The sequence below is a fragment of the Mauremys mutica genome, chromosome 10, assembly GCF_020497125.1.
Source record: "Mauremys mutica isolate MM-2020 ecotype Southern chromosome 10, ASM2049712v1, whole genome shotgun sequence".
Taxonomy (NCBI): Eukaryota; Metazoa; Chordata; order Testudines; family Geoemydidae; genus Mauremys; species Mauremys mutica.
In genome coordinates, this window is record NC_059081.1 from 20,989,586 (window position 1) to 21,014,139 (window position 24,554).

At 39.6% G+C, this 24,554-nt stretch overlaps 1 protein-coding gene across 1 annotated transcript in view; it reads right to left on the bottom strand.

Moving 5' to 3' along the window:
• The window catches only part of LRP1B (LDL receptor related protein 1B), a 1,288,869-nt gene that overhangs the window by 495,554 nt on the left and 768,761 nt on the right, over positions 1 to 24,554 (bottom strand). The window contains exons 17-18 of the mRNA XM_045032831.1: positions 7,460 to 7,582; positions 5,089 to 5,229 (exon numbers count right to left, since the gene is read on the bottom strand). Of these exons, the coding sequence (XP_044888766.1) occupies positions 5,089 to 5,229; positions 7,460 to 7,582 (264 nt within the window). The remainder of the gene's footprint in view (positions 1 to 5,088; positions 5,230 to 7,459; positions 7,583 to 24,554) is intronic.

A 24,554-nucleotide genomic window follows, 5' to 3' on the forward strand; every position in this document is an offset into this window, starting at 1 on the left:
TAGAGGGAGACAAGGAGGAGGGAAGCTGTCTGTAGTCATGTTATGAGAAATGAATGTGGGATTTCATGTATACTTCTGTTTACAAGCATTGGCCGGCTCTGGATGAGAATGGTTTTGTGTTAATTGCCATCTTAACAATTAGAATTTTTTTAAAAAGATATATTCTAGACTATAGTTCCCCTTGCGTAGTGTCCAGCAGTTTATTCTGACATGGAGAGGGAGCTTCCTCCCCCTTTTCAAAGTACAGGCAAGGGAGTCAGCACCCAGAACCAGAGGATCTCGGAGGCTATGGTTATCCCGACGGGTGTGCACACTCACTACATTACATCTTCCTGGCACCCTGTGGCTCTCAATATGGCTCAGGTGCAAAACCGATGATGTGAAATGTGGTATGGAAATGCTTGGGGGATTGTGTTCCATACTTTAAATGGCAATACTATCCTATATGGGCGCCCATCCCACAACCCCAATTCTGCCAGGATTTACCAGGAAGTGGGGGAGAGCACTACAAAATTCACATTTACACAGATCTAGTGGTACACAAACCCTACATAGGAGGTGGAAACCAACAGCTACCCTAGCCCACAGACACTGCAGTTGCCTGGCCTACCTGTTAGTGGTAGTTTATGCAAATTCTCTTTGTTAATAGTCAAATTTAATAATAGAATGAGGCACAAGTAGAGAGCACAGGTAGTCATTAGTAGTTCCTGCCTTCCACTCTAACATGTAGAAAGGATAAAAGCAGGGCAAGAACCAGTCAAACTCCCAGACAATGGAATAATCAGAACCTAAGGAAACATCTCTTCTCCCAAGACTACTGATGACCATACAAGTAAACACTGAGTGACTGGAACACCATTGGTGTTTGGAGGGAATACCAGGCAGAGCTAGATCACCCATGTGGCAGCTGCTCTACAAGTTACTGATCCCCTAACAGGCCTACAGAATATCCTGTTGAAATTCCAGCCAGTACTGATGGTGCTAGGTTCAGCATTAATGCCTCTTCTGCAGTTTCTGTATTCTCAGCAAATTATTTGCCACTACAGGGGAAGGAGCCAATGGTAGCATGGTCATGTGCAGGCCATACTGCTAAAGGGCAATAAGGGACCTGTAAACTAAATAAAGTGGCAAATCTTCCAGCTGAATTGCCCAAGATCCAGTGCATAGGGAAGTGGCTCCCCATCGATCACTGGGATCTCCATGGTAGCCGTGGTCTGCAAATCCATGCCAAGCCCCAGAAGGAGTGAATTCTAGCATTTTCTGCAGTTTCCAAATCATAGATATATTTCTCCACCTACCCCATTTTATGAAGTTTCATGCAGGTGGGAACCCAAAATGTCAAGTGCACTGTTTAGAAGCCAACATTTCTAAGTATGAAACTCCCATTAAATCTTATTATTAATATAGAGTTTGTTTTTCATTTCATTTCTGCAATTACATGAAACATGTTTAAAAGAGGAGCAACTAAGGGCCTGATCCTGCAGTCCCTGATTAGATTATGTTGCCCTAGATTTGAGGTGTGTGTATATCCCAGAATGTGATCAAACTAATTGCAACCATATTGTGTCCATTCAGCCATCCTGAAGTATAGAAATAGAACACCACATAGTTAAGGGTTAATTTGGAGACAGGAGCAGGACGTTTCAGAAGCAAGGTCAAGCACTTTCTGCTAATCAGAATGGGAGGCGGGGACAAACAAATAAACAACTGAGACTGAAAAACCTTGGTGGTTGGAAAACCTTGAGTCTAGATGTCTCTGATGTTAAAAGTTTATTGAAAGTTAGAAAAGTGATGATAAAGTAGGGTCATTATGACCTATGTGTTTTGTAGAATTTAGCTATAAAAGATTAGCTCAGGGGTCAGCAATCTCTGGCATGCAGCTCGCCAGGGTAAGCACCCTGGTGGGCTGGGCCAGTTTGTTTACCTGCCGCGTTAGTAGGTTCGGCCGACCGCGGCTCCCACTGGCCGCAATTCGCCATCCCAGGCCAATGGGGGCAGCGGGAAGCGGTGTGGGCTAAGGGATATGCTGGCTGCGGCTTCCCAACACCCCCACTGGCCTGCGACTGCGAACCGCGGCCAGTGGGAGCCGCGGTTGGCCAAACCTGCTGACGCAGCAGGTCAACAAACTGGCCCGGCCTGCCAGGGTGTTTACCCCGGTGAGCCGTGTGCCAGAGGATGCCGACCCCTGCTATATTCCCTCCTTGTGTAAATGAGCAGAGCTCCACTGACTTCATGTGCAGAGAGGCATGCTAAGCACCAACTTGAACCCTGCTTTAACAAGTGTCAGTCTCTCTTCCCTTCAGTTTCCCTCTGTCACCCATCCATTCATTATGATGGGAGTTTTATTGGGCAGATAAACATGTCTGAAAACACACAGTATTTAGAATTACAAAAATCATTGCAGGTATACCTTTAACTGCTTAGCAACCTTTTATACTTGTATTTCTAAAGAAGCTTTCATTGACATTAATGCAAAGTGAATACATGTATGCAACCCTTTGTTACTAAATCATTTTAGAAGCACACTGTAGGGAAAGCTTCAAAATCTGATAATTCTTATTCAGCAATTTAGTGTATAAGTGTGACTAGAGACCAAATTGCTGATCTCCTCCAGCTGATAAAATTAAAATTTGAAAAGCATTAAACACATTTTTTTAAATTGTCTAATATAACAAAGAAAACCCATTTAAAAATATTTTTTTTAGAAATGCTAATTCACTTTTATTTATACAAATTCAGTCAAGAGTTTCCCTCCATATCACCCAATTATTCTGTTTATAATTACAGCAAATTCAGACTAAGCCAAAAACATGTTAAATTACTGTAGAAACTGCTTCAAGAGGATTATTTTTACATATTTTTCCTAATAAGCTACATAATATGCACAGATTTGGGAACAAGTTCGAATTCATTTATAAATGTGTAAATATGAGTAACTCCAAAGAAGTAAAGGGAGTTAGTTGTTCTAAACTAGCATCAATTTACATAAAATAAGAAATTAGCATGCTGTACCCAAATATTTTACCTCATGGAATTATTAATAGATGTACACTTTACTGCAATTTAAGAGCTCTTGGTCTTAGAAGAAGGAAGGCTATGAAAATCTCAAATTATTGCGAATATACAGCATTATGTTATAGGCGTCTTCTATAGTACATAGTTTAGCTAAAGTAAAGTAGTCTTTAAGAATACTGTATGTCAACTGCAGATGTATTATTTTGGAGGATGTACTAATTGCAAAGTGGAAGTAAATTAAGGGAAATTTACTGACGAGAAAATGAGCAACTAGCTATAGTGCTGATATAAAGCTTTGTAATTTGTACAAACCACACCAGTGTCAGATAATCCAAGCTACCTGGCTTTGCCAGTATAAATGATGATTGATGACTAGTTAAGCTGTTCTTATATATGCATTAAAAATGCTCATATATGTATTTTCCCATGATAAGAACAAGGAATTGGGACTCAGGATTCATGTGGTGAGATCCTTCCTTATACTCTGGCCACTTTATGCAAAATAATGGGACCAGAACAGTGTAAATGGACCTTAACAGTGCCATATCCAGCCACAGGAAGATTCCAGTGGTGCAAGAACTGTTGAAAACAGCCATAAGTCTGCCTCCCGTCTGGCTTGCGGGAAGTGTTGGGAGGCAGCTGCAGCACACAACATCACAGAGATTCTGGCCAGCATTGATGTCACTAGGGAGGCTGCTGTAATTTAGACAGACTTCCTGGACTGTCTAAACTGCACCAGTCTCTGGAGCAACCCAGCATCCAGAAGCTTCATAGGTAGTTTAGATCCACCTTAACACTCCTCCCTGTTGGCTGCAAGTTAGAGGTGTAGCACAGAATCTCACCCTAGATTCTGTTCCTTGCTCTACCCTGACTTACAATGTGGCAAGGAACAATTCACCTATCTGTGCTACAGTTAACTTATTTATTTACTTAAAATTGAAATAATATTTGCCTAGTTCATAGGGGTGTTGCAAGGTTTAATAAGTGCTTCTAAAGCACTCATTTCCTCACATGAAAGGAGGCTTGATGTAAGACTGCTATAGTAATAATTATTTTCATTAACAAGCATCCAAGCATTTGTGTTCCAATACTTATTTTGTTGTAAGATGTGGGCCAGTGTGAAGAAAACCCCACTCTTCTTGCATGCGTTTCAGTTCTCATATGTCGTCTCTACCATATACTGAGTAGTGAAGCTCTAAAGCAGCGATAGTCAGACTGAGGCTTGTGAACTGCAAGTGGCTCTTTAATGTGTCTCTGGCAGCTCTTTGCAGCACAATATAAAAACACCGTGTGATTTAATTATTAACCAATCTAAGTTAGTAACCAATCAGGATGTTTTTACTATGTTATTAACTAATTTGAACTGATAAAATAATAATACTTAGTCATTTTGCCGTGAGAATGATTTTTTTATATATATATATATATATATATATATATATATATATAGTAAATGAAACAATGAATTCATACTTTTGTGGCTCTTTAGGGTAATGGTAATCAGTAATTTGGCTCCTGAACCACTGAGGTCAGAGTATCACTGCTGTAGAGTATCTTGTTCCAAACCTATGTCTGTTTTCTTGGACCTTCTTCAAGATACCATTGCCAAAAAGCAGTGAAGTGTTTAAGGAACCTTCTGCATAGTAATTCTGTCTTCAGAGTATTTAAATTGATTCTCCTCCTTTTTTTCAAGCAAAGATCCAGTGTATGCCCCTGGTCCACCATCCGGCAGTTTGGAATGGCACCAAGAGCAAAGGATATGAAAATGGACACTTTTAGAGCACCAGAATTAATACCACTACAACCATTGGCATAAGCAGACCACAGAGGAGGTATCTCGTATTACACTATGAAACAAATATGCTCCTGTTTACTACATGTGTGGAATAACTGATGCGATTAAACAGGAAAAGAAAGTGAATTATTTGCATAAATTATTTAATGACTGCTACTTCAGTCTTATTCCCCTCAGACCTTAGTATTTAGCACAAACTCGCAGTATCATGTTGACAATTTTAAAAATGAAAACAAAACACGAAATGCAGTTTTAAAATTATTTAGAGAAATACATACAGCAAATTTCTGAATGCTCATCACTGGCATCCAAACAATCATCATCTCCATCACACCGCCAGCGGTCCTGGATACAGCGCTTGTTGTTACACTGAAATTCTCCAGGTTTGCACAACTGAGGAAATGCTTCTCCAGGATTAACTAGAAAAAAATCCAAGTCGTGTATATTTTTAAGCTTGATAAAAAAAATGCAATATTACCTGCACATAAGCAGATATGAGTTCTTCTTCACACTGTCTCTTTTAAGAACATTCTGTTCTTAGTAAGCTTTACATATTCACACTAATTCCATCCTACAGTAGGATGTATATCCACATTTATGGTTGATGTACTTAATATATTTTTAATAAACAAGTGCACACTCAGATTACATTATCACCCAGGAAAACGTCTACAAGTTCAGAAGACAAAACAGACACAGAACTCATCATGAAATCATTGTTCTCAGAATGACTTGTAAAATATGCTGATGCCACCTCAAAAGCTAGTAAAAAAACCATATACAACAGGACAAATATGGTCTCAGTTATACAGGTCAGATCACGATAACCTAAGGCCCAATTTTGTGTCCAAAGGCATAGCCCAAGCACTTGGATTGTGTAATGAAGATTTCCTTTGGACAAATGGGGTGTAAAGATACTTGAGCATATTAGATGTTATCAGGTTCTTGCTGATAACATGGCTGATCTGGGCATAGTTATATAAGGACCGGGGAAGCTGATACACAGGAGTCTATTATAGAGAAGGGTGTGTCTTCTCTCCTCCCATGTGTAAAGGCTGGAAAGGCCTCAAGTGGTTAATACCCAGTAGTTTGAGTTGATAAGTTGTAGCTTTGAGTTTTGTTTCTAGAAATAAAGCAAGCCCTGAGGAAAGTGAGATGAAGTGACCTGTAACTCGGATTTTATTTTTCATTCTCCATCTGCAGAGTCAAACTCCGTGTTACAGCAGAAAAAAACCCTTTGCAACATTGTTCTTCTCTTCCCAGACCCCTCATAAGTCTCTGTATAGGGGATACATGGGGTTCAAGCTATGTGACTGATTAGGGAGAAGCCAACAGACAGGGGCAGGAGAACTGCAGAGGTGATAAAATGATTCACACTTTAACAGTACCGATCGTCATTAATTTACCCACATTATTCCTCTGCATTTCGGAGCCCCAACAAAGTGGAAGTCTTATGGATAGTGTTTTGTTTGAGACTTCCTTGCAGCATGACTCCTAGAGGAGTTGCCCCTGGCAGAAGTTAATTTGTTGGCAGTAGGTCTCCATTTCATAGTAAAATAGAAACTCTACAAGGGAAACCCCATGTAACCTCTGCATTAGGGCAAATCTGGATTTCACTTCCTTATACCATTATTATGATCTTCTGTACTTCATAGGCCAACTCTCACTCTCATATTGCTCACACAAAATTCACATTGACTTCACTGTGAGTGTGAATTTTGAATGAGCAATGTGAGTCAGACTAGCTCTTTGTATGCACTGGTACTCATCTGCCTATGTTTTCAAACTTTGCATAATACTTATGTTCCAAGAATATACAAGTACCCTGGATAGTGTTAATAAAAATTAAGCTGTTAATTGAAAATATGAGTAAAGCATAAATTAATGAGACATTCTCATTTTGTACAGCTATAGGTAAAGAAGTTCAGGAGTGTTCAATATAATGGACATAAGATTTAATACAAGTAAAATTAATCATATGTTCTTAGAAAAAAATTGGCATATTCTATAATTGAATATGTTCCAAAATACTAAAGCTAGAAATTTGCAACATTACCAATATTACACTGGTGAATTAATATTTTTTGAGTGGCAAGTTTAATTTTGTTACAAGTTGATGCATTTTTCAGCAGTATTTTAATAAAGACATCCAGAGAATGGTTAAGCTATTCAGAGATTGGTGCATCTTCTATCCCTGGTCTTGTCTTACATATAAAGTGTCAGCTTCAATTTTTCACAGTTTCAACTTGAGGATTTGCTATGCTTGATTTCTCCTTAAGATATTTACTTCAGTGAATGCCATGGAAGCCAGTTAATATGCTTTTATTATTACTTTTATCGTGATGCCCCGTGAAATGTAACGAAAAGTCTTTGGAAGCATCAGAGTATCCTATTATATTAGACACTATGGAATATTTTCAAATGCATTTAACTTCAAATATTGCACATTTAATAGTTTTGTTTCACTCTTCAAGCTTTAACTATCTGTGCACAATTAGAAAGTTTATTCAATTAATAGTTATTTGTCCAATGTAAAATTGCTGAATAGCAATAAAGTCTCTAGGAGAATTTTTTTTTTAATTTTCAGATTTGAATTTCTCTCTCCCATAACAGTAATATATATCCAGATATTCTTCAAGAAAATCTTACTCATGCACATTGTACTGTTTTCCTCTAGGAGCTGATGATCAGCACAGGCACAAACTCTGCCTCCAGGAATGGCTAAACAAAGAGTGCTGCAGCCTCCATTATTAACACGACATGCATTGTCACCTGCAATTAAAAAAAAAAAGTAATCAACACCTAATAGCGCAAAATCCATGCTGTAACTAGAGAGCATGTAGAAAATGAACTGAGATCTGCTTTTATGTACAAGGAAACATGTTATTGTGGAAGCTCTTCTGCTGTTATTGTCTATACCTGCAAGTTTTACAACAACAATTATATCATCAGTTCATAAATGTTCTCTCTCACTCTTTAATAAATATTAGCATTTTTACAGGACACAGACACATGAGTTCAAAAATTAAAATGAACTTCATTATTTTAAAATAGACAATAACATAAAATGAAAAAATCTCAGCTATATTGGCAGCTAAGACCCAAGGGCAAAAATGTGACTACAATGACAGACTAGGTTATTATATCCCAGGCCTGAGAAGCTGGAAGTGTTATGTGGAGAATAATGAGGAAAATGCATAAAATAAAATAATTCTATCAGCAGTAAATATTTAACTCAAATGGAGAAATTATCAGTGTAGTCTGGCACTAGACTGACTGACCCAGAGTAGACTAGGATCCTTTTCATCATTCTCAAATCTAAATTTAATTTGGCACGCTTACAAAAGCATAGAAATGAAAGAAAGTGAAAGCTACACAGGCCAATGAGTCTGCATAAACTCTTTAACATCACTTAACTTCTGAACTCAGAGGCAATCAAGCTTGGTTCATATTGTTCCCTCCAACCAGGACTGCCACCTTTAAAAAAGCAGTTTCCAGCTATGGCTATGGTTTTCCTGCTGTTACTGCATGATCTAAGTTCCAAATATGTAATACTTTATAGTATTGTTTAGCTTTTTATCTAAGCAAGAGTTCACCATTTTCATGTGCCAAAATTAATTACACCTTTAGTTTGAAAACTGAAAAACTAAAGAAATAAAAAAAGTCAATACATTCATAATGGAGAATAAACAAGAAAAGAAAATGGTGAAATATATGAGGATATACTTTTCAGTGTTGTGAATGGGAGTTAAGCACCCGCTTATTCTAATGTGAGTTATGCTCATAATTTGCTACTGCCTATGAATTTTAAATTCTGAAGAACAAATTACTATTATGCCAGAATTTTATGCCTCTGTCATATGAAAAAGTAGAAACTGACAAGTTACTTTCTGTCCTGTCATGAAGTGACATTACATAGAAAATCATTATAATAATTTCATAAGCTTAGTTAGAATTAGACTGAAACACTTCTAGGGCTTGGTCCTATATTCCTCATGCACTCAGAACAGACACTGAGATTGATGTGAATGTTTGAGGAATGAAAAAAAAAATCAGATCCCACTTTATTTATTTATTTTAAGGTATGGAGAGTATTAAGAAAAGGGAAAATTTTGCCTGAGGGTTTTTATCATCTGCCAATGCTTGCTGCATCCCCTCTAACCATCAGCTCAACTCTCCGACATACTCTGCTACAAGGGTCTGATTCAAAGCCATTGAAGCCAGTCTTAAGTATTTCAGTAGGCTTTGAGTCAGACCCTAATTACTTAGTCATGCACTGCCATTGTCATCTGACTGCTGCTCCTCAAGTAATGCTAGGTTTTAGATGCTGCTGGTAATGAACCATGGTTAGAAAGACCATAACCAATGATCCAAGTCTGTACGAATCTTGTAATGGATTTCCAAATCTTCCACTCCTTGAGTCCACTATTAGCAAAATTCCACTAAATAAGGGCACATTCGGTGAGTGCTAATAAACTAAATAGTGTTTAACAAGGTGTGAAATGTTCAACAGTGGTTTTCCAAAAAATATTGTATCAGATACAGACAATGAAAAAAATAATAAAATCCAGAACATATTTTGTTTATTCTTATTTAGAATATTTTTTTTCAATTTAAGTCACTTTAGATTTGGTAAATCATCTCCTCTTTTAATGATGACAGCTGGTTAATTGGGAGCAGCCTGTCCACCAAAATATACCATCACTGGATGGTGTTCCGCTTATGTGCAGTGAGGATGAGTGAAGCATACATGGAAACAAAACAATGTCCACCCCACTCCATTTCCACAGTTTAATTTTCTCAAGAATGATTATTATGTATCCAAAGTGCAGCAGCTTGAATAGGAGCGATTGATGGAGCCCCACATTAGAATACCCCATAGCTCAGAGGGTAGGGCATTCCAATGACCAGGGGCCTGCACGGGGGGAAGCAAGCAGGGTCACCCCCCCCCCCCCCGAACAGGGAAGCAGCAGCAGGTGGCTGGCTGCCAGATGAGCTCCTCTTCCCCCCACCCCTAGAGTTGTAGACTGCTGCTTTTCTTCCCCTGCTGCTGGAGTCCCATGCGTTGCCCTTGCCTCCACGCTCTGCCTCACCTCAGTGGGCAGCCTGCAAAGTTGGCTGGCCAGGCCATAGGTGCTGAGTTTTTAATCTGCAGCAGGGTGCTCTGTCCCTGGCTCTGCCCAAGCCACGCCCCCACCCCACTCCTTCCCCCAGTGCCCCACCCTGCCCTGCTTCTTCCCACCCCCACTCTGCCCCCACCCCTCCTCTTTCCCACCCAGTTTCACCCGCTGCAGCCTTGCTCCCTAGCACCTCCTCACACTGTGAAACAGCTGATCTGCGGAAGGCGGTCGGCACTGGGAAGGAGAGGGAAGCGCTGATCGGCAAGGCCTGCCAGCGGGCAAGAGGCACTGGGGTGAGAGGTGTTGATGGGGGGCTGCTGGTGAGTGCTAAGCACCCACCATTTTTCCAGTAGGTGCTCCATCCCCAGAGCACCCACGGAGTTGGTGCCTATGGCCTAGGCTTCCGCCTCCCTGCTCCCAGTCAGACTGCTGCCTTCTACCTAGGCTCCTGGCTCAGAGCTGGGCTCCCTATATACCACTCAGAGTCAGGATGCCCCTGGGTCCCTGGTCCCGGCTCCCAGATGGGCTGCTGCCTGGGTTTCCCACACCTGGCTCACCACTACCAGCCAGATTGCTGCCAAGGCTCCCCGCTTGGAGTCAGGCTGCCCCCAGGGTCCCTGCTCCCAGTCGGGCTGGTGCCTGGGCTCCCTGCTTTCCACCAGCAGCTCCACACTGGGATCCCAGGTATCTGCTCATGGTGGGGAGCAGGGATCCAAGGTGGAGGGGCAGACAGGCTCCCAGTGGGGAGCTGCTAGCCAGGGGGCAGCCAGGCTTCTGGCAGGGAGATGCAAGCCTGGTCTTTCAGCCCCCTAACACTTCCCCTTTTAAGTCAGTGGATGCTCTCCTGGTGAGGAGGTGCACCACGGACAGAAGAAGGGTTGTGTGGATGAGAATTACTGCAGTAATTACATATGTTAGGTCCACTTAAGTTTGTGGTGTAGACATGCCTTAACTCTATGAGAGGGAAGGTGCGCAGGACACACCTCTTTTGTCAGCATCTCCCACTAGCTAATTTAGGAGGCTCCCATCTAGCACAATAGCTTTTGCAAATCTCGTTCTAAGGTGCTTATTCCTCCCCATGCATTGTACAGGGATCCTAAGCACCTAACTCAGGCTCTGTGAATCCCATTGTAGTTCCAGTGATTTTCCAGGAGATTGCTATGCTTAAGTCCCTTTGTGGCTTTGGGTCTATGAGACTTAGGAGCTTAAGTACCATTTTCAAAAGTGACTTAGTGCCAGGTGTTTAGTCACCTAAAGATGCATGGAATTGTCAAAAGCACCTAGTGGTTGGATTTTCAAAAGCACCTAGCCAACTAACTCTCAACCTAGCCAAATAACTCTCAACTTTTAGGTGTCTAAATACCTTTACAATCTGGCTGTTAGGCTTCAAAATTTTACCTCTAGATTTTTTCCCTGCCTGGACAACCCTAATCCATCTTTCCTGAAAACTAATGGGTACTATGTCCCATTAAGAGAATTTATTTTATGTCTTAGCAAGCTTGTTTAAGATATGCAATATCTCATATATATTAGAATGCAGTGTAGCAGATGTCTTGATATTTATGCATATGTGGGGGTAGAGGGCCAGGGAGAAGCGCAAATAGTGAAAACAAGTTGCAGAAACACACTGTGAAATCTTCATTCAGGAAACCACACTATATTTTGTCCAAGTTATTGCTCATTAGAGGTTGCAATTACTGCTAATTGCAAAGATGCAGAACCATAGGGAGCTGTTTATGTTCAGAGATTAAGTCAGCATGTAGGAAGAAGATTCAATTGGACTAGATTCACAAAGGGGGTTTAAGTGTTACACTGCCTAACCTCTAGGTGCCCTGCCACCCAGTGGAATTAAATATTTCTTGGGACAAAGAGAGAGATTGACTCTATAGCCCAGTGATTAGGGCATTCAAATTGGATGCAGGAGAGTAAGGTTAGAGTTTCTGCTTCAATTAATATTTAATTATTTATACAAAGTGCAACAGCTTCAACAGAATACCCTGATGGTTTGGGTACACAGCTAAATTTGTAGGAGATCTGGGCTCAAGTCTCAGCTCTAAGGTAGGCAAAACAGGGATTCAAACCTGGCTCTCCTATGTTCCGGGGACATCCTCTACCCACTGCGCTTCTGCACATTTTGGGACACACAAATGACAGGCAGCCCAAAATTCCTGATTGTTGACTCCGGCTGTCTTTTGTGCAAGCTAGGTGTGCCCTTAGCATGCCTTCTGGATCAGGCCCCACAGACAAGACAGATGAGGAACACCTACCTTGAAGATCCCAGCCGGGCTTAAGCATGTGTGAGGGCTCCGAGCAGCTCATTAGCAGCATGGCGGCATCAGGACTTCGGCAGCTTTGCACATGCCCATTAATGGAAATTTAGGGACCTCTGGAGATTTAGATGCCTACAGGGTTAGCTGAGTGGGGGTTTTGTGAATATCACTTTGTTTTGTCTACCTAAAGATGCCTCCAGGGATCTTAGGTTTGGTGTCACAAAGGCATAGATTCAACCCAAAACCTAAGATCTCTGGAGGCAGGGGCGGCTCTAGCAATTTCGCTACCCCAAGCACGACGGCACACCGCGGGGGGTGCTCTGGCAGTCGCCGGTCCCGCGGCTCCGGTGGATCTCCTGCAGACATGCCTGCGGAGGGTCCGCTGGTCCCACGGCTCTGGTGGAGCATCCGCAGGCACGCCTGCGGGAGGTCCACCCAAGCCGCGGGACCAGGAGACCCTCCGCAGGCACGCCTGCAGGAGGTCCACCCAAGCCGCGGGACCAGCGGACCCTCCGCAGGCACGCCTGCGGGAGGTCCACCGGACCCGCCTGCCGCCCTCCCAGCGACAGGCAGAGCGCCCCCCGTGGCATGCCGCCCCAAGCACGCGCTTGGCGCGCTGGGGTCTGGAGCCGGCCCTGTCTGGAGGCATCTACAGGTATGCAAAACAAGTAAGACGACAATTTTTCTGTTTAAATGTTCTAATTTTTACGTAACTAGCAGAGCAGACATTCCTATCTAGTGTTGGCCATCATTGCGACACCCTTTATTTGCTATCTGTAAAGTTATGAAAGAACAGTTTATCATTTCTGATGGGATTACAATATAACTCACCCGCTGGTATTCAGAAACATATACTACCTATATGTGTTATTCTTACTGTGCACTTAAGCAGGAGCTACTCAACAAGAATAAATAGTCATTTGTCTGTGTCTTAGTCTATTTAAGGAGTGCGAGGGGTGACAATGAATGGGTAGTATACTATTTCACATATACATTAATCTTAAAGAAATTAATCATATTAGATCAGAAAAAAATGCTATATAAAAGCATTTAAGTATACAGAATAAGACTATAGTCCCACTGAGGTTTATACAGTTGTTAAAAAATGTTGGATAAAATATTTTAGTCAATAAATATGTATGTATTGCATGCAAGCGTCTGTTTATACTCTGAAAGAACATTACACAAAACAACAAAAAACCCCAAACAAAGCTGTTAAGTTCTAAAATGTTAATTGCCGAAATATCTGTATGAAATATTCCACAAGAAGGAGTAATTATTCAAGCCTGATTAAATCCTGCATCAGATTTATGTCCCTCAACTGTTTCTTTAAGAGCAGGAACATCATGGTAAACACATTTTAAACCCAGATCAAAATTATAACACCACACAGTTATCAATCAGCAAATACATTCATACAGTTCACACTGTCCTATCAGAATATGGGATTTTACTGGAATAAATGTTTTTTAAAGTAAAACATTTTATGGATAGAATTTTCTGTTTGGAAAATCTAATCAACATGTTTCATTTCAGGTTGACATAAATATCCGAGTCCTCTTGAGCCTATGCCATGCCTCATGTGAGTTCTGAGTCCCTCATGTCTCTCTCCCAGGGGCCCTGCTCTGTGGCCTCACTATGCCATCCATGATGTATCATAGTCTTGCCCGGTCCCATGATTCACTGCAGCAACTCAGCCACAGGGAGAAGCCACAGTGTGTCATGGCAGATGTAGTCCAGCTTTGGATCTGGGCCCCCATGAAAATCAGGTTATGATTCACCTAGAACTGCAACTCCCATGAGGCACCTCCATCACTCAGGAAAATGCAGAGATTCATGTTGACCTGAAATAAAATATTCCATTTTAGGTACTTCGGATCATATAACTATAGAAATGTGTGGCTGGAAGGGACCGCAGATCATCATCTAGGTCATCCCTTCATGCTGAACCAGAACTAAAGACCATCTCTAGATCATCCCTGACAGATGTTTGTGCAACCTGTTAAAAACCTCCAATTGCACGGATTCCACAACCTTCCTTTATAACCTATTCCAGCACTTAACTATTCTTATAGTTAGAAAGGTTTTTTTTTCCTAATATCCAAACTAAATCTCCCTTGCTGCAAATTAAGCAGGTTACTTCTTGTCCTAACTTCAGTGGACAAGAAGAACAATTAATCATCTTTTCCTTTGTAACCGCCCTTAACCTCTTTGAAGACTGTTATCAGGTACACACATGAGTCTCCTTTTCTCAAAAATAATCATGTCTGGGTTTTTTTAAATCTTTGCTCACAGGTCACATTTTCTAAACCTTTTATCATTTTTGATATTCTCCTCTGGACTCCCTCCAATTTACTCACATATTTCCTGAAGTGTGGCACCCAAAATTGAACACAATACTCTAGCTGAGGTGTCACTGGTGCTGAGCAGAGTGTAACAAATTATCTCCTGTGCCTTACATACAACACTCCTTTTAATATACCCCAGAAGGATATTAACCTTTTTCACAACTGCATCACATTGTTGGCTCATGTTCAATTTGTGATACAGTATAACCCTAAATGCTTTTCAGCAGTGCTACTGTGTAGCTCATTATTCTGCATTTTGTATTTGTGCATTTAATTTTTCCTTCTTAAGTGAAGTACTTTGCACTTGTTTTTATTGAATTTCATCTTGTTGCTTTCAGGTCATTTGGAATTCTAATCTTGTCCTCCAAAGTTCTTGCAGTCCTTTCCTGTTTGGTGTCATTTGCAAATTTTATAAGCATACGGCTCCAAAATTGTTTCAGTTAGTTTCTCAAGTGCTTTGGGTGAATTTAACCAGGAATAAACCTTGAATACATATAACTTATCTAAATATTCTTTAACCAGTTTATTTCCCTATTTTGGCTTGTGTTCCTTCCTCATTGTTAATATTAATTGCATTAAGCAGCTGGTCACCATTCACTTTTTTTAGTGAAGACTGAAGTAAAATAGGCATTGAACATTTCAGCCTTCTTGGTGTCATTCGTTATTAGCTCTCCTTCCCCACTAAGTATTGGGCCTACACTTTCCTTTTGTCTTTCTATTATACCTAATGTATTTATAAAACCTCTTCTTATTGCCTTTTATATCTCTTGCTAGGTATAATTCATTTCTGATTTTGCCCCTATGTGCTTGCAATGTTCTTTTGTAGTCATCTTTAACAATTTGTCCATGTTTCCACTTTCTGTAGGCTTCCTTTTAGATTTTCATGTCATTAAAAACATGGTACAGCCATATTGGTTTCTTGTTATTCTTCCTACCTTTCATTAATGTTAAAATAGTGTGTTGTTGTGCCTTTAATACTCGCTTTGAGAGACTTCCACCTCTTCAGATCTCCTTTTTCCCTTATATTTTTTCTTCCCATGGGACATTACGTACCATTTCCCTGAGTTTGTTAAAGACAGCTTTTTTGCAGTCCATCATTCTTATTCTGCTGCTCTTATTCCTTCCTTTGTTTAGAATAATAAAATCTATCATTTTGTGCTCACTTCAACCCAAGTTGCCTTCTATCTTCAGAACGTACTGGAGATTGTGTTTTGTATAATACTTTTCCAACAGATATCCAGGCAGTTAAAGTCTCCCATTATTACCTGGTCTTGTGTTTTGGGTATTTCTGTTATTTGTTCTAGAAATGCCTCATCCACCTGCTCCTCTGATTTGGTGGTCTATAGTAGATCATTGCTATGTCATTGTCCTTATTTTCCCCCCTTTTATCTTCACCCAGAGACTTTCAAGTGCTCTGCTACTCACATCCTTCTGAATCTCAAAACAACTGAATACATTCTTGATGTATAATGCAACAACTCCTTTTTTTACCTGCCTGTCCTTCTGAACAGGCTATAGTCCTGTATACCAATATTCCAGGCATGAAATTTATCCCACCAAGTCTCTGTGATGCCAAATATGTCAAAAATTTGCTTGCATACAGAGACTTCTAGTTCTTCCTGTTTATTCCCTATACTCCTTGCATTTTTGTATAGAAATGTAAGCTGTTGAGCAGATTCCCCAACTGTATTCCCCCCGTCTTCTTTCTCCTATGACTCTATTGTAGTTTTTCATTCCATTCCCCCAATTTCCAGCCCTCTGTCAAGGTTACCTTGTAATGCTTACATAAGAACATAAAAATGTCCATACTGGGTCAGACCAATGGTTCATCTAGCGCAGTATCCTGTCTTCTGACAGTGGCCAATGCCAGGTGCCCCAGAGGGAATGAACAGAAAAGGGAATCATCAAGTGACCCATCTCCTGTCACCTATTCCCAGCTTCTGGCAAACAGATGCTAAGGCTTCAGAGTACAGTTTTGCATCCCTGCTCATCTTGGCTAAAAGCCATTGATGGCGCTATCGTTAATGAATTTTCCTAGTTCTTTTTTGCACCCTGTTATAGTCTTGGCCTCCACAACATCCTCTGGCAAAGAGTTCCACAGATTGAATTGTGTAGTGCGAAGAAATACTGCCTTTTGTTTGTTTTAAACCTGCTGCCTATTAATTGCATTTGGTGACCCCTATTTATTGTGCTATGAGAAGGAGTAAATGCGGGCTTTTATCACCTGCCCCCTTTGAACCGAGTTTAAATCCTTTCTCCCAAGTCGGTGTCCGAAGATGCTCTTCCTCTTCCTCATCAGGTGGGCTCCATTTCACCCCAGTATTCCTCCTTCAAGGCATAGCATTCCATGGTTGAGAAAACCAAATTCTTCTTTTTAATACATATGTATGTATGTTATATAATCAACTTTATATTATATAAAATTATATATGTATATACACACACAATTAAAGCTGAGAAACTGATGTCATCATATGACTCCAACATGATGCGATTCCAACCTACCACGTTTTGCATTGTTAACTGAAATGTGCTGTTCTGGGTTGGCTTAACAGTGCTCTGTACTTCCCTAGGGAAACCGGGCAACTAGGGCCAATATGCCCATCGTTTTACTATTATGGTGGACAAAACTATGTGTCAGCTGAATCTAAGGAGGCCTGTGATGAGTTTCTTGCCAAAAGCAGAAGTTGCCCTTGGTTATGATGGCTTTAAATTGCTTGCAATATTCCTCTGGTAAATGTTCAATAAAACTGTTACATTTACTACATTAATGTGGTCATATTTTGATATGAAAGCTTGGTGATCTGCAATGAATTGTAAAATCGCTGAGGAGCAACTCTTGTGACAGAAGAGATTGAGTTGCTTTTGATCCTCACTATAAGGAGTGAATTTTGCATGGTGTTGTCTACTATGTTCATTAACTGTCTCTACAATCAAAGAATTCAGCGTAGGGTGTGACAATAACAATACTGAGTTTTTGGTTGGAATATAGAACTTTTTTTCCAGCCTGTTTACAAGTAGGATGTACTGTGGCTGGAGTCTAACAGATGGTCTTAGCAGGCTCCAATAGAGCCTCATTCACAGGAAGAGCCACACATGCAGAAGCTGTTGTGTGTAGAATGTCCAGAAGTTTATGATGAGACTCCTGGTCCTCCTCTAACAGAATTTGAAGTGTGTCGGCAATACATTTAATTAGATCCTAAAACTACTTGAAATCTTCACCTATAGAGGCTGGTGGAGGTATTACAGCCTCATCTGGTGACAATGCTGAAATATTTGTGTGGGATGTTACCTCCTTATTAGTTCTTGCCTCTTGCTCCTCAAAAGTCTCCTCTAGTAGGTATAGGAGGGGGGCATCCATTGTTGTTCAGACTAATGACACTGTGCTCAAGATTTTTTTTTCCCCAAAGTTTTTCTTTCAGTGTAGGTGAACAGTCTCTAGTACAATAGACAGGGGATCCCTGGACAGAAATCTGAGAATCAGTTGAATCATCCTCAATATAGTCCTGAGGAAATGTGCATAATGATGATGGAGATAAATGGTCTTCCTGACTGTCAGGTGTTTGACAGGTCAGAGGCCTCTGTGAGAGATGTGGCCTCAGTGACCCAGAAAATCTTGGGACAGGCAAGTGTACGGTATTGGCAAGTAGTGGAGATTCCTGCTCCTCTGAAACGAAAAGATCTCTGGAATATCTAAATGCCTGTAGTACATGAGGTGAAGTTGGACAGGACACTGTGCAGTGCCCTCTACCATCTCAGTTCTTCCACTGACAACCCAGAGATACAAAACAAAAAGATTCTGAAAAGAAAGGGGAAGGAGGACAGGAAATGTGAATATGCAGACCCATCTCATAGAACTCTGGTTATAAGTAAGTAACATTCATTTCTTTGAGTTGCTTTGTATATTCACACTTGTTGGTAGTTTGATAAACAGGACTGAAAATAAGATGGAGCAGGGAACAGAGTCCAAATTAAAGAGAAACCAATGCACTGCTCCACCAAATCTACCATCAGCCCTTGAAGCCAAATCAAGAGCATAATGTTCAGTAAAAATATGCACAGAACTCCAAGTTAAAGCCCTGAAAATTTCAGTAACTGCGACTTGCTTAAGACAAGTAAAAGATGCTGCCATGGCTCTGGTGTAATGAGATCGTACTGTTATAGGTAAAAGAACTTCTGCTAACATGTAACTTTACTAATAGTAAATGTCTATCAGGGATGGTCTAGACAGTATTTGGTCCTGCCAAGAGGGCAGGGGACTGGACTCTATGACCTCTCGAGGTCCCTTCCAGTCCTAGAGTCTATGAATCTATGAATCTATAATACATTGTTTTAATGCATTTAGAAATAGCCTGGAAGTACACAATATAACCCATGTGATTCTTAGCATAAAACACAAATAATTTAGATTATTTTCAAAAAACTTTTAGTACTATGCAAATGATATGCAATAGCTCTTCTTGCATCCAAAGTATGTAAAACAGATCCTGCCTTATTAGTATGTGGATTTGGAAAAAAAGATACTGGCAGAGTAATTGTCTGATTGATGTGAAATTCAGAAACCACTTTTGGCAAAAACCTGGGATCAGGTCTAAGACCCATTTTATCTTTATGAAAGGACGTAAATGTCAGGCCAGCCATCAAGGCATTTAATTCACTCACCTTTCTGGCTGGTATTATGGCACTAATGAATGCTGTCTTGAAAGAAAAATAATAGAAAGAAAATTCAGCCAATGATTCAACAGGTGGTTTCATGAATGTAGATAGGATCAAATTAAGATCCCAAGGAGGGACATATTTGATACATATTTGATAACCCCTTCATAAACTTCTTAACCATAATATGCATGAACGGTGATCTTCTGTGAATGAAAGTATGCTAAGATTAGATATCTGCCAAATGAACTTTCAAAGATGATTTAGATCAATGGTTCTCAATCTTTCCAGACTACTGTACCCTTTCAGAATTCTGATTTGTCTTGTGTACCCCAAGATTCACCTCACTTAAAAACTACTTGCTTACAAAATCAGACATAAAAATACAAAAGTGTCACAGCACACTATTACTGAAAATTTGCTTATTTTGTCTGTATAAAATTTTAGTTTGTACTGATTTTGATAGTGCTTTTTATGTAGCCTGTTGTAAAGCTAGGCAAATATATAGATAAGTACCCCTGGTTGAGAACCATTAATTTAGATAACCACTCAATTTTTAAACACATTACATATTCCAAACCAGAAACTATAGAAGCTTATACAAGAGAATCAATTTTTTCCTACATTCGAACCATGAATCTGCACCATTTCAAACACCACTTTCTGGAACTGTCCCTGCTAAGATGATCAGCATTCACATTGTTCTCTTCTACTAAATGGAGAGCCATTGTATAAATGCTGTGGCGAATGCAACAGTCCTATAGTCTGATTGCATCTGTGAATAGCAGAGCAGAGTAAGCAGCCACATGTATTATATCAATCAATAATGGATGTATTGGCCATTGCTACTTGCACAATCTTCCCATGTAAGTGAGGGAGAAATAATCTGAGGGACAGACAAATAGCTCTTAACTCCAACATGTTGAAGTTCAAACGTTGCTCTTGAGAAGCTCAGTAAACTTGAACTGTTAGATGACTCAGATGCACCTTCCAACCATTGCTTGATGCATCTGACGTTATCCTTACCTATAATGAAGGGGGGTTGAACGGGACACCTGTGAGAACACTATCCCAGTCTGACCACCATGTCAATGAGTTCAGAATGTTTCAAAGCATGTTGACTAATATTTGAAGATTGTCCACATCTGGTCTATAGACCTGAGACATCCAATGCTGCACTGGCCTCATTCTGAGATGTACATATGAAGTCATATAAGAAATAGCTGACATGAGACCCATGAGACTGAGAAATAAAATTATCTTTTGAATGTGACATATTTGAATATTTAAAACATACTGCACTATTTTTTTTTAAATCTATCCTCTGGTACAAAGGCTTTCCCTGCTACTGAGTCCAATATGGAGCCTATGAATAAAATTATCTGAGTTATATGGAGATTCAACTGTATGACATATGGAAGTAGTCATAGGTCTGAAAAATGGGTGAATGTAAAATTAATATGGCTTAATAGATTCTTTGCAAATAGCAGAATTCAACAGCCAATTGTCTAAATATATTAACAAAAATACCCTGCTTTCTCAAATGAGACACTACCACAGAGAGGTGGTAAGACATACGGAAAGACATAGCCTGCTGCTGCTGTTGTTGACATTTTTGATTTGACATGAAATAATCCAAGTAAGATTACAGATAATACTAGCATGATAACGGAAACAAGGATTAGAAAAGGTCTCCTGCTTAAAGAAATCAAATCCAAAGAGTGGGCCATCAATCTTGTCTCCAGCTTTTCTAGCAACTCATCTTTCTTGTCACTGAAAACACTATCTCCTTTGATGGGGAGATCTCCCACTTTAATTCTAGTATTCAATGCCAAAGGAAAGGAACGAGGCCAAGCATGTCTCCTCACAGTAACTACAGAAGCCAAAGCTTTAGAAGAAGTGTCCAAGGCATCAAATGAAGCCCTGATAATGTGCCATGTTTTGACCCTCTATTAAGATCTCATTTGCTTATCTCCTTTTGTCATCCATCAAATCCTGCACAATTGCCACAGGTGGAATTGATGGTGGCCTATAACAGTTTTGTAATTTGCCACACTCATACCAAGAGAGGAGGTGGGGAATGCTTTAATGGACACTCCTTGGAGAACATTCTACCATTAGGCACCACTAGGCGGAACAAAACCCAAAGTATGAATATGCATAGCCACTCGAAGGATGATTTTTTTTAGTCTTTCTTTTATGTCATGATATGGTTATAATTCTACACTGTAATGTCCAGAGATATTGTTTTGAAATCTGTCTGATAAAAACCTAATTTTCCAAAATTAAATTAGGTTTGTCCAGGTTTATGGACTCAAATTAGGAAACATCTTTCTGCTGTGACTGAATATGACAATCAAGGATTGTCTTAGTGTTACACTGGGGAATAAATTAATTAGAAAATTGGATTATAAATAATAAATCAATCTGTGGATCATGGTGAAAAAAGAACAGGTAAGATGAGCTAGTTCATGGACAATAAAAACTATCCCTGAACCAACACATTTGCTTGTATAATTATTGTTAACAAAAGATATCTGCCTTATTTAGTTCCTACAGAACTCTTTTATCACACCTACAACATTAAAGGCATCCAGGTGGCTGACAATATAGGGGGAAAAAAAAGCTTAGTGTTACGGTAAGATTTTGGGCATTGTAGTTAATGAGAAGTGGATATAATAAAAGCTGACAAAAATGTTGGCATTGATTTAACCTTTATCTATGTTTCGACAAATGACATTCCCTGGCAGAAGAACCAAAGTATCTACAGTCATTTTTTTTTAGTATAGTTATATGTGACAAACAGAAATTAAGGTGGAAAGACAGTTCTTTTGTGTCATTAATTCTCCTTGAGACTCCCAGAGGTGAACCAGAAAAACTGCCAATTATATTGGTCACTGTGATGATTAAATCCTGATATGACAGTTGCTCAATAAGATGTACCATTCCTGTGGAAGGATTAGAAAGATGTAAATGCCAAGTGTTTTATACCTAATGATATTTTCCCCTCCATTCTTTTTACACCAGTAATAATGTTTTCACTTCTGTATTTAACAGAAAATGATAAATAAACAATTGCAAAAGTCCTCAGAAATCATAACTGTCACTCAACATCAAAATGAACCAAACTAGTTTTGAGGATTGAAAAATGTTTGGTTAATGTAAAACAAATTAAATAATGTATACTTAAACTTTCTGGAACTGATCCACCCTGTTCTCTCCATCTCATAGTCCCTCAAATTTCAAAACAAGTTCTTCATTCAGAAAGCTTAAGGTCTAAACCTCCTAGCTTTATTTAGGACTCAAAGACAAATATCCAAATACTGCATGAAAGACTATTCCCTTTTTACAGCTACACCAGCCAAAATCCAAAGTACTGAAAACTGCTGGATACAATCTAATCTCATAATATTTCCATCTAAAAGAGGAACAGATACATTAGAACACATTTTGGATAAGCAGCTGAACCTCAGGAATGTTAGCCCAATAGATTCTCAAAATCTTTACAGGGTCATTCATTGTTCAAACCAATGAACCCAAGTAACACAGAAATCAAAGAAAATATCAAAAGTCCTGAAAACAAATACAAACCATAATAAAACAGACATTTTAAAGGCTTGTAAAAATGCAAGAGAAACAATAGATGAAAAATTTTGATATGAGAATGAGTTTCTCAGATAATCACACCAACGAGAAGGGTGATCAGCCCAAAGGGTAGTCACAAAACAGTGGGGAAAGGCAAAAAACACAGTCTGGCTCTGAAGTACTTCAGCCTGCAACCCTGCTCTTTTTACTCCAGTGGGGTGTCTTAAAGCAGACATGCATAATTAAAATAAATGGCTAGATTCAGATTCAAATTAAAGGTTTCAAGGTTAATGCATATAGAGCATTAAATACAGTGGATTAAATCAGCGGTAGCCTAAATGACAAAACATATTAAATTAATTCTAAGCAAGTATTCAAAGACAGGGTGACAATGGAATTGCTGAAGAGACTCCTAGGCTGGCAATATCTCATGAAACAGTCGTACAATGCAGAAATTAGACTGTTCTGTGGCATCAGCTGTGAACTGTTTCCAAGGCCCTTACTGTTCAGCTACCAGACATTTCAAGAATAAAATGTTTTCAAGACAGCTTTTATTTTCTGACATCCTCTCCCCAGTTACTGCTTTTAAAATGATTATCCTGTTTCTTAACATTTGCATTAGTTTTTAACCGCTACACTGAGATTTTGCTTAAGGTCTAAAGTAGGGAAGGATTCCATTTTAATTCAGTAAAAATGGGGCTATGTTCTGAAGTCATAATGACACAGTTACCTTGCATCCAATGTGTAGTACACATATAAAAATGTTGTATTATGTAATATGTATTGGGTTAATCCTCTTATTCAAATGGTACACTGAAGTATTTACAACTAGTTAGCAATTCCTTCAGCTCTATATTTTCATGAATATGTTGGCTTGTGCCTTACCACAAGCTTAATGGTGTCAAATATAGTCAAATATCAGAGAGGTAGCCGTGTTAGTCTTTGCTGCAAATATAGTCAAAGATGTGTAAGCCAAAGAGCCTAGCTTTAGTATTATATCATATGGTAGATATAGATAGGTGTATAGATAGATATAAATTCATCAAACATACGATTGTATTTTTATCTTGATGATAACCTAATGTAATAGTTTGCTTAAATTATTGATATTATTACATACATGCAACATATATGAGCATGAACTATGCAACAACTATCAGCCACATTTTCAAAAGGGCTCAGCAAACAATAACTCCTCTATTGGCATTGCTCTCAGTGTAAGTGATTGGGTGCTAAGTTATTTTGAAACCATTTTTCCAACTGTGAGCATTGAGCTCTTTTGAAAATCTGACTCGAAACTGACTCCATATTTTAGGTAACTGTGTTCAATTTTATGCTCTACATTAGCAGAAAAAGCCTTGAGCCATCTTGGTCCATGACTATGGGAGTGGATCAGAGTACTTGAAAGAGTGCCTGGACTAAGGGGTGGACTGTTATGCAAAAGCCGATAGCCTTGAACCCTGTGTGACAAATGTGATGACGCTTGGTAGTAAATGTACCCCAAAATATGGTCTATGAATTGAATTTCTGAATGTGTGTTGGAATGTCTCAGAGGGGAAACAACAATTTAAGTTCACACACACACACACACGACTAGTGACTGAAAGCCAGTAAGGCTGAATGGGTCTAAATGCCAAACAATGGAGCTGTTGTCACAGAGGCCCTCTTTTACATAGACTCACTAGCAGACTGGGAAACACTAGTCTGGGACATCATACTTTGGTGTCCTGTCACAAAAATAATTCATCAGTACAGTAACTGGGCC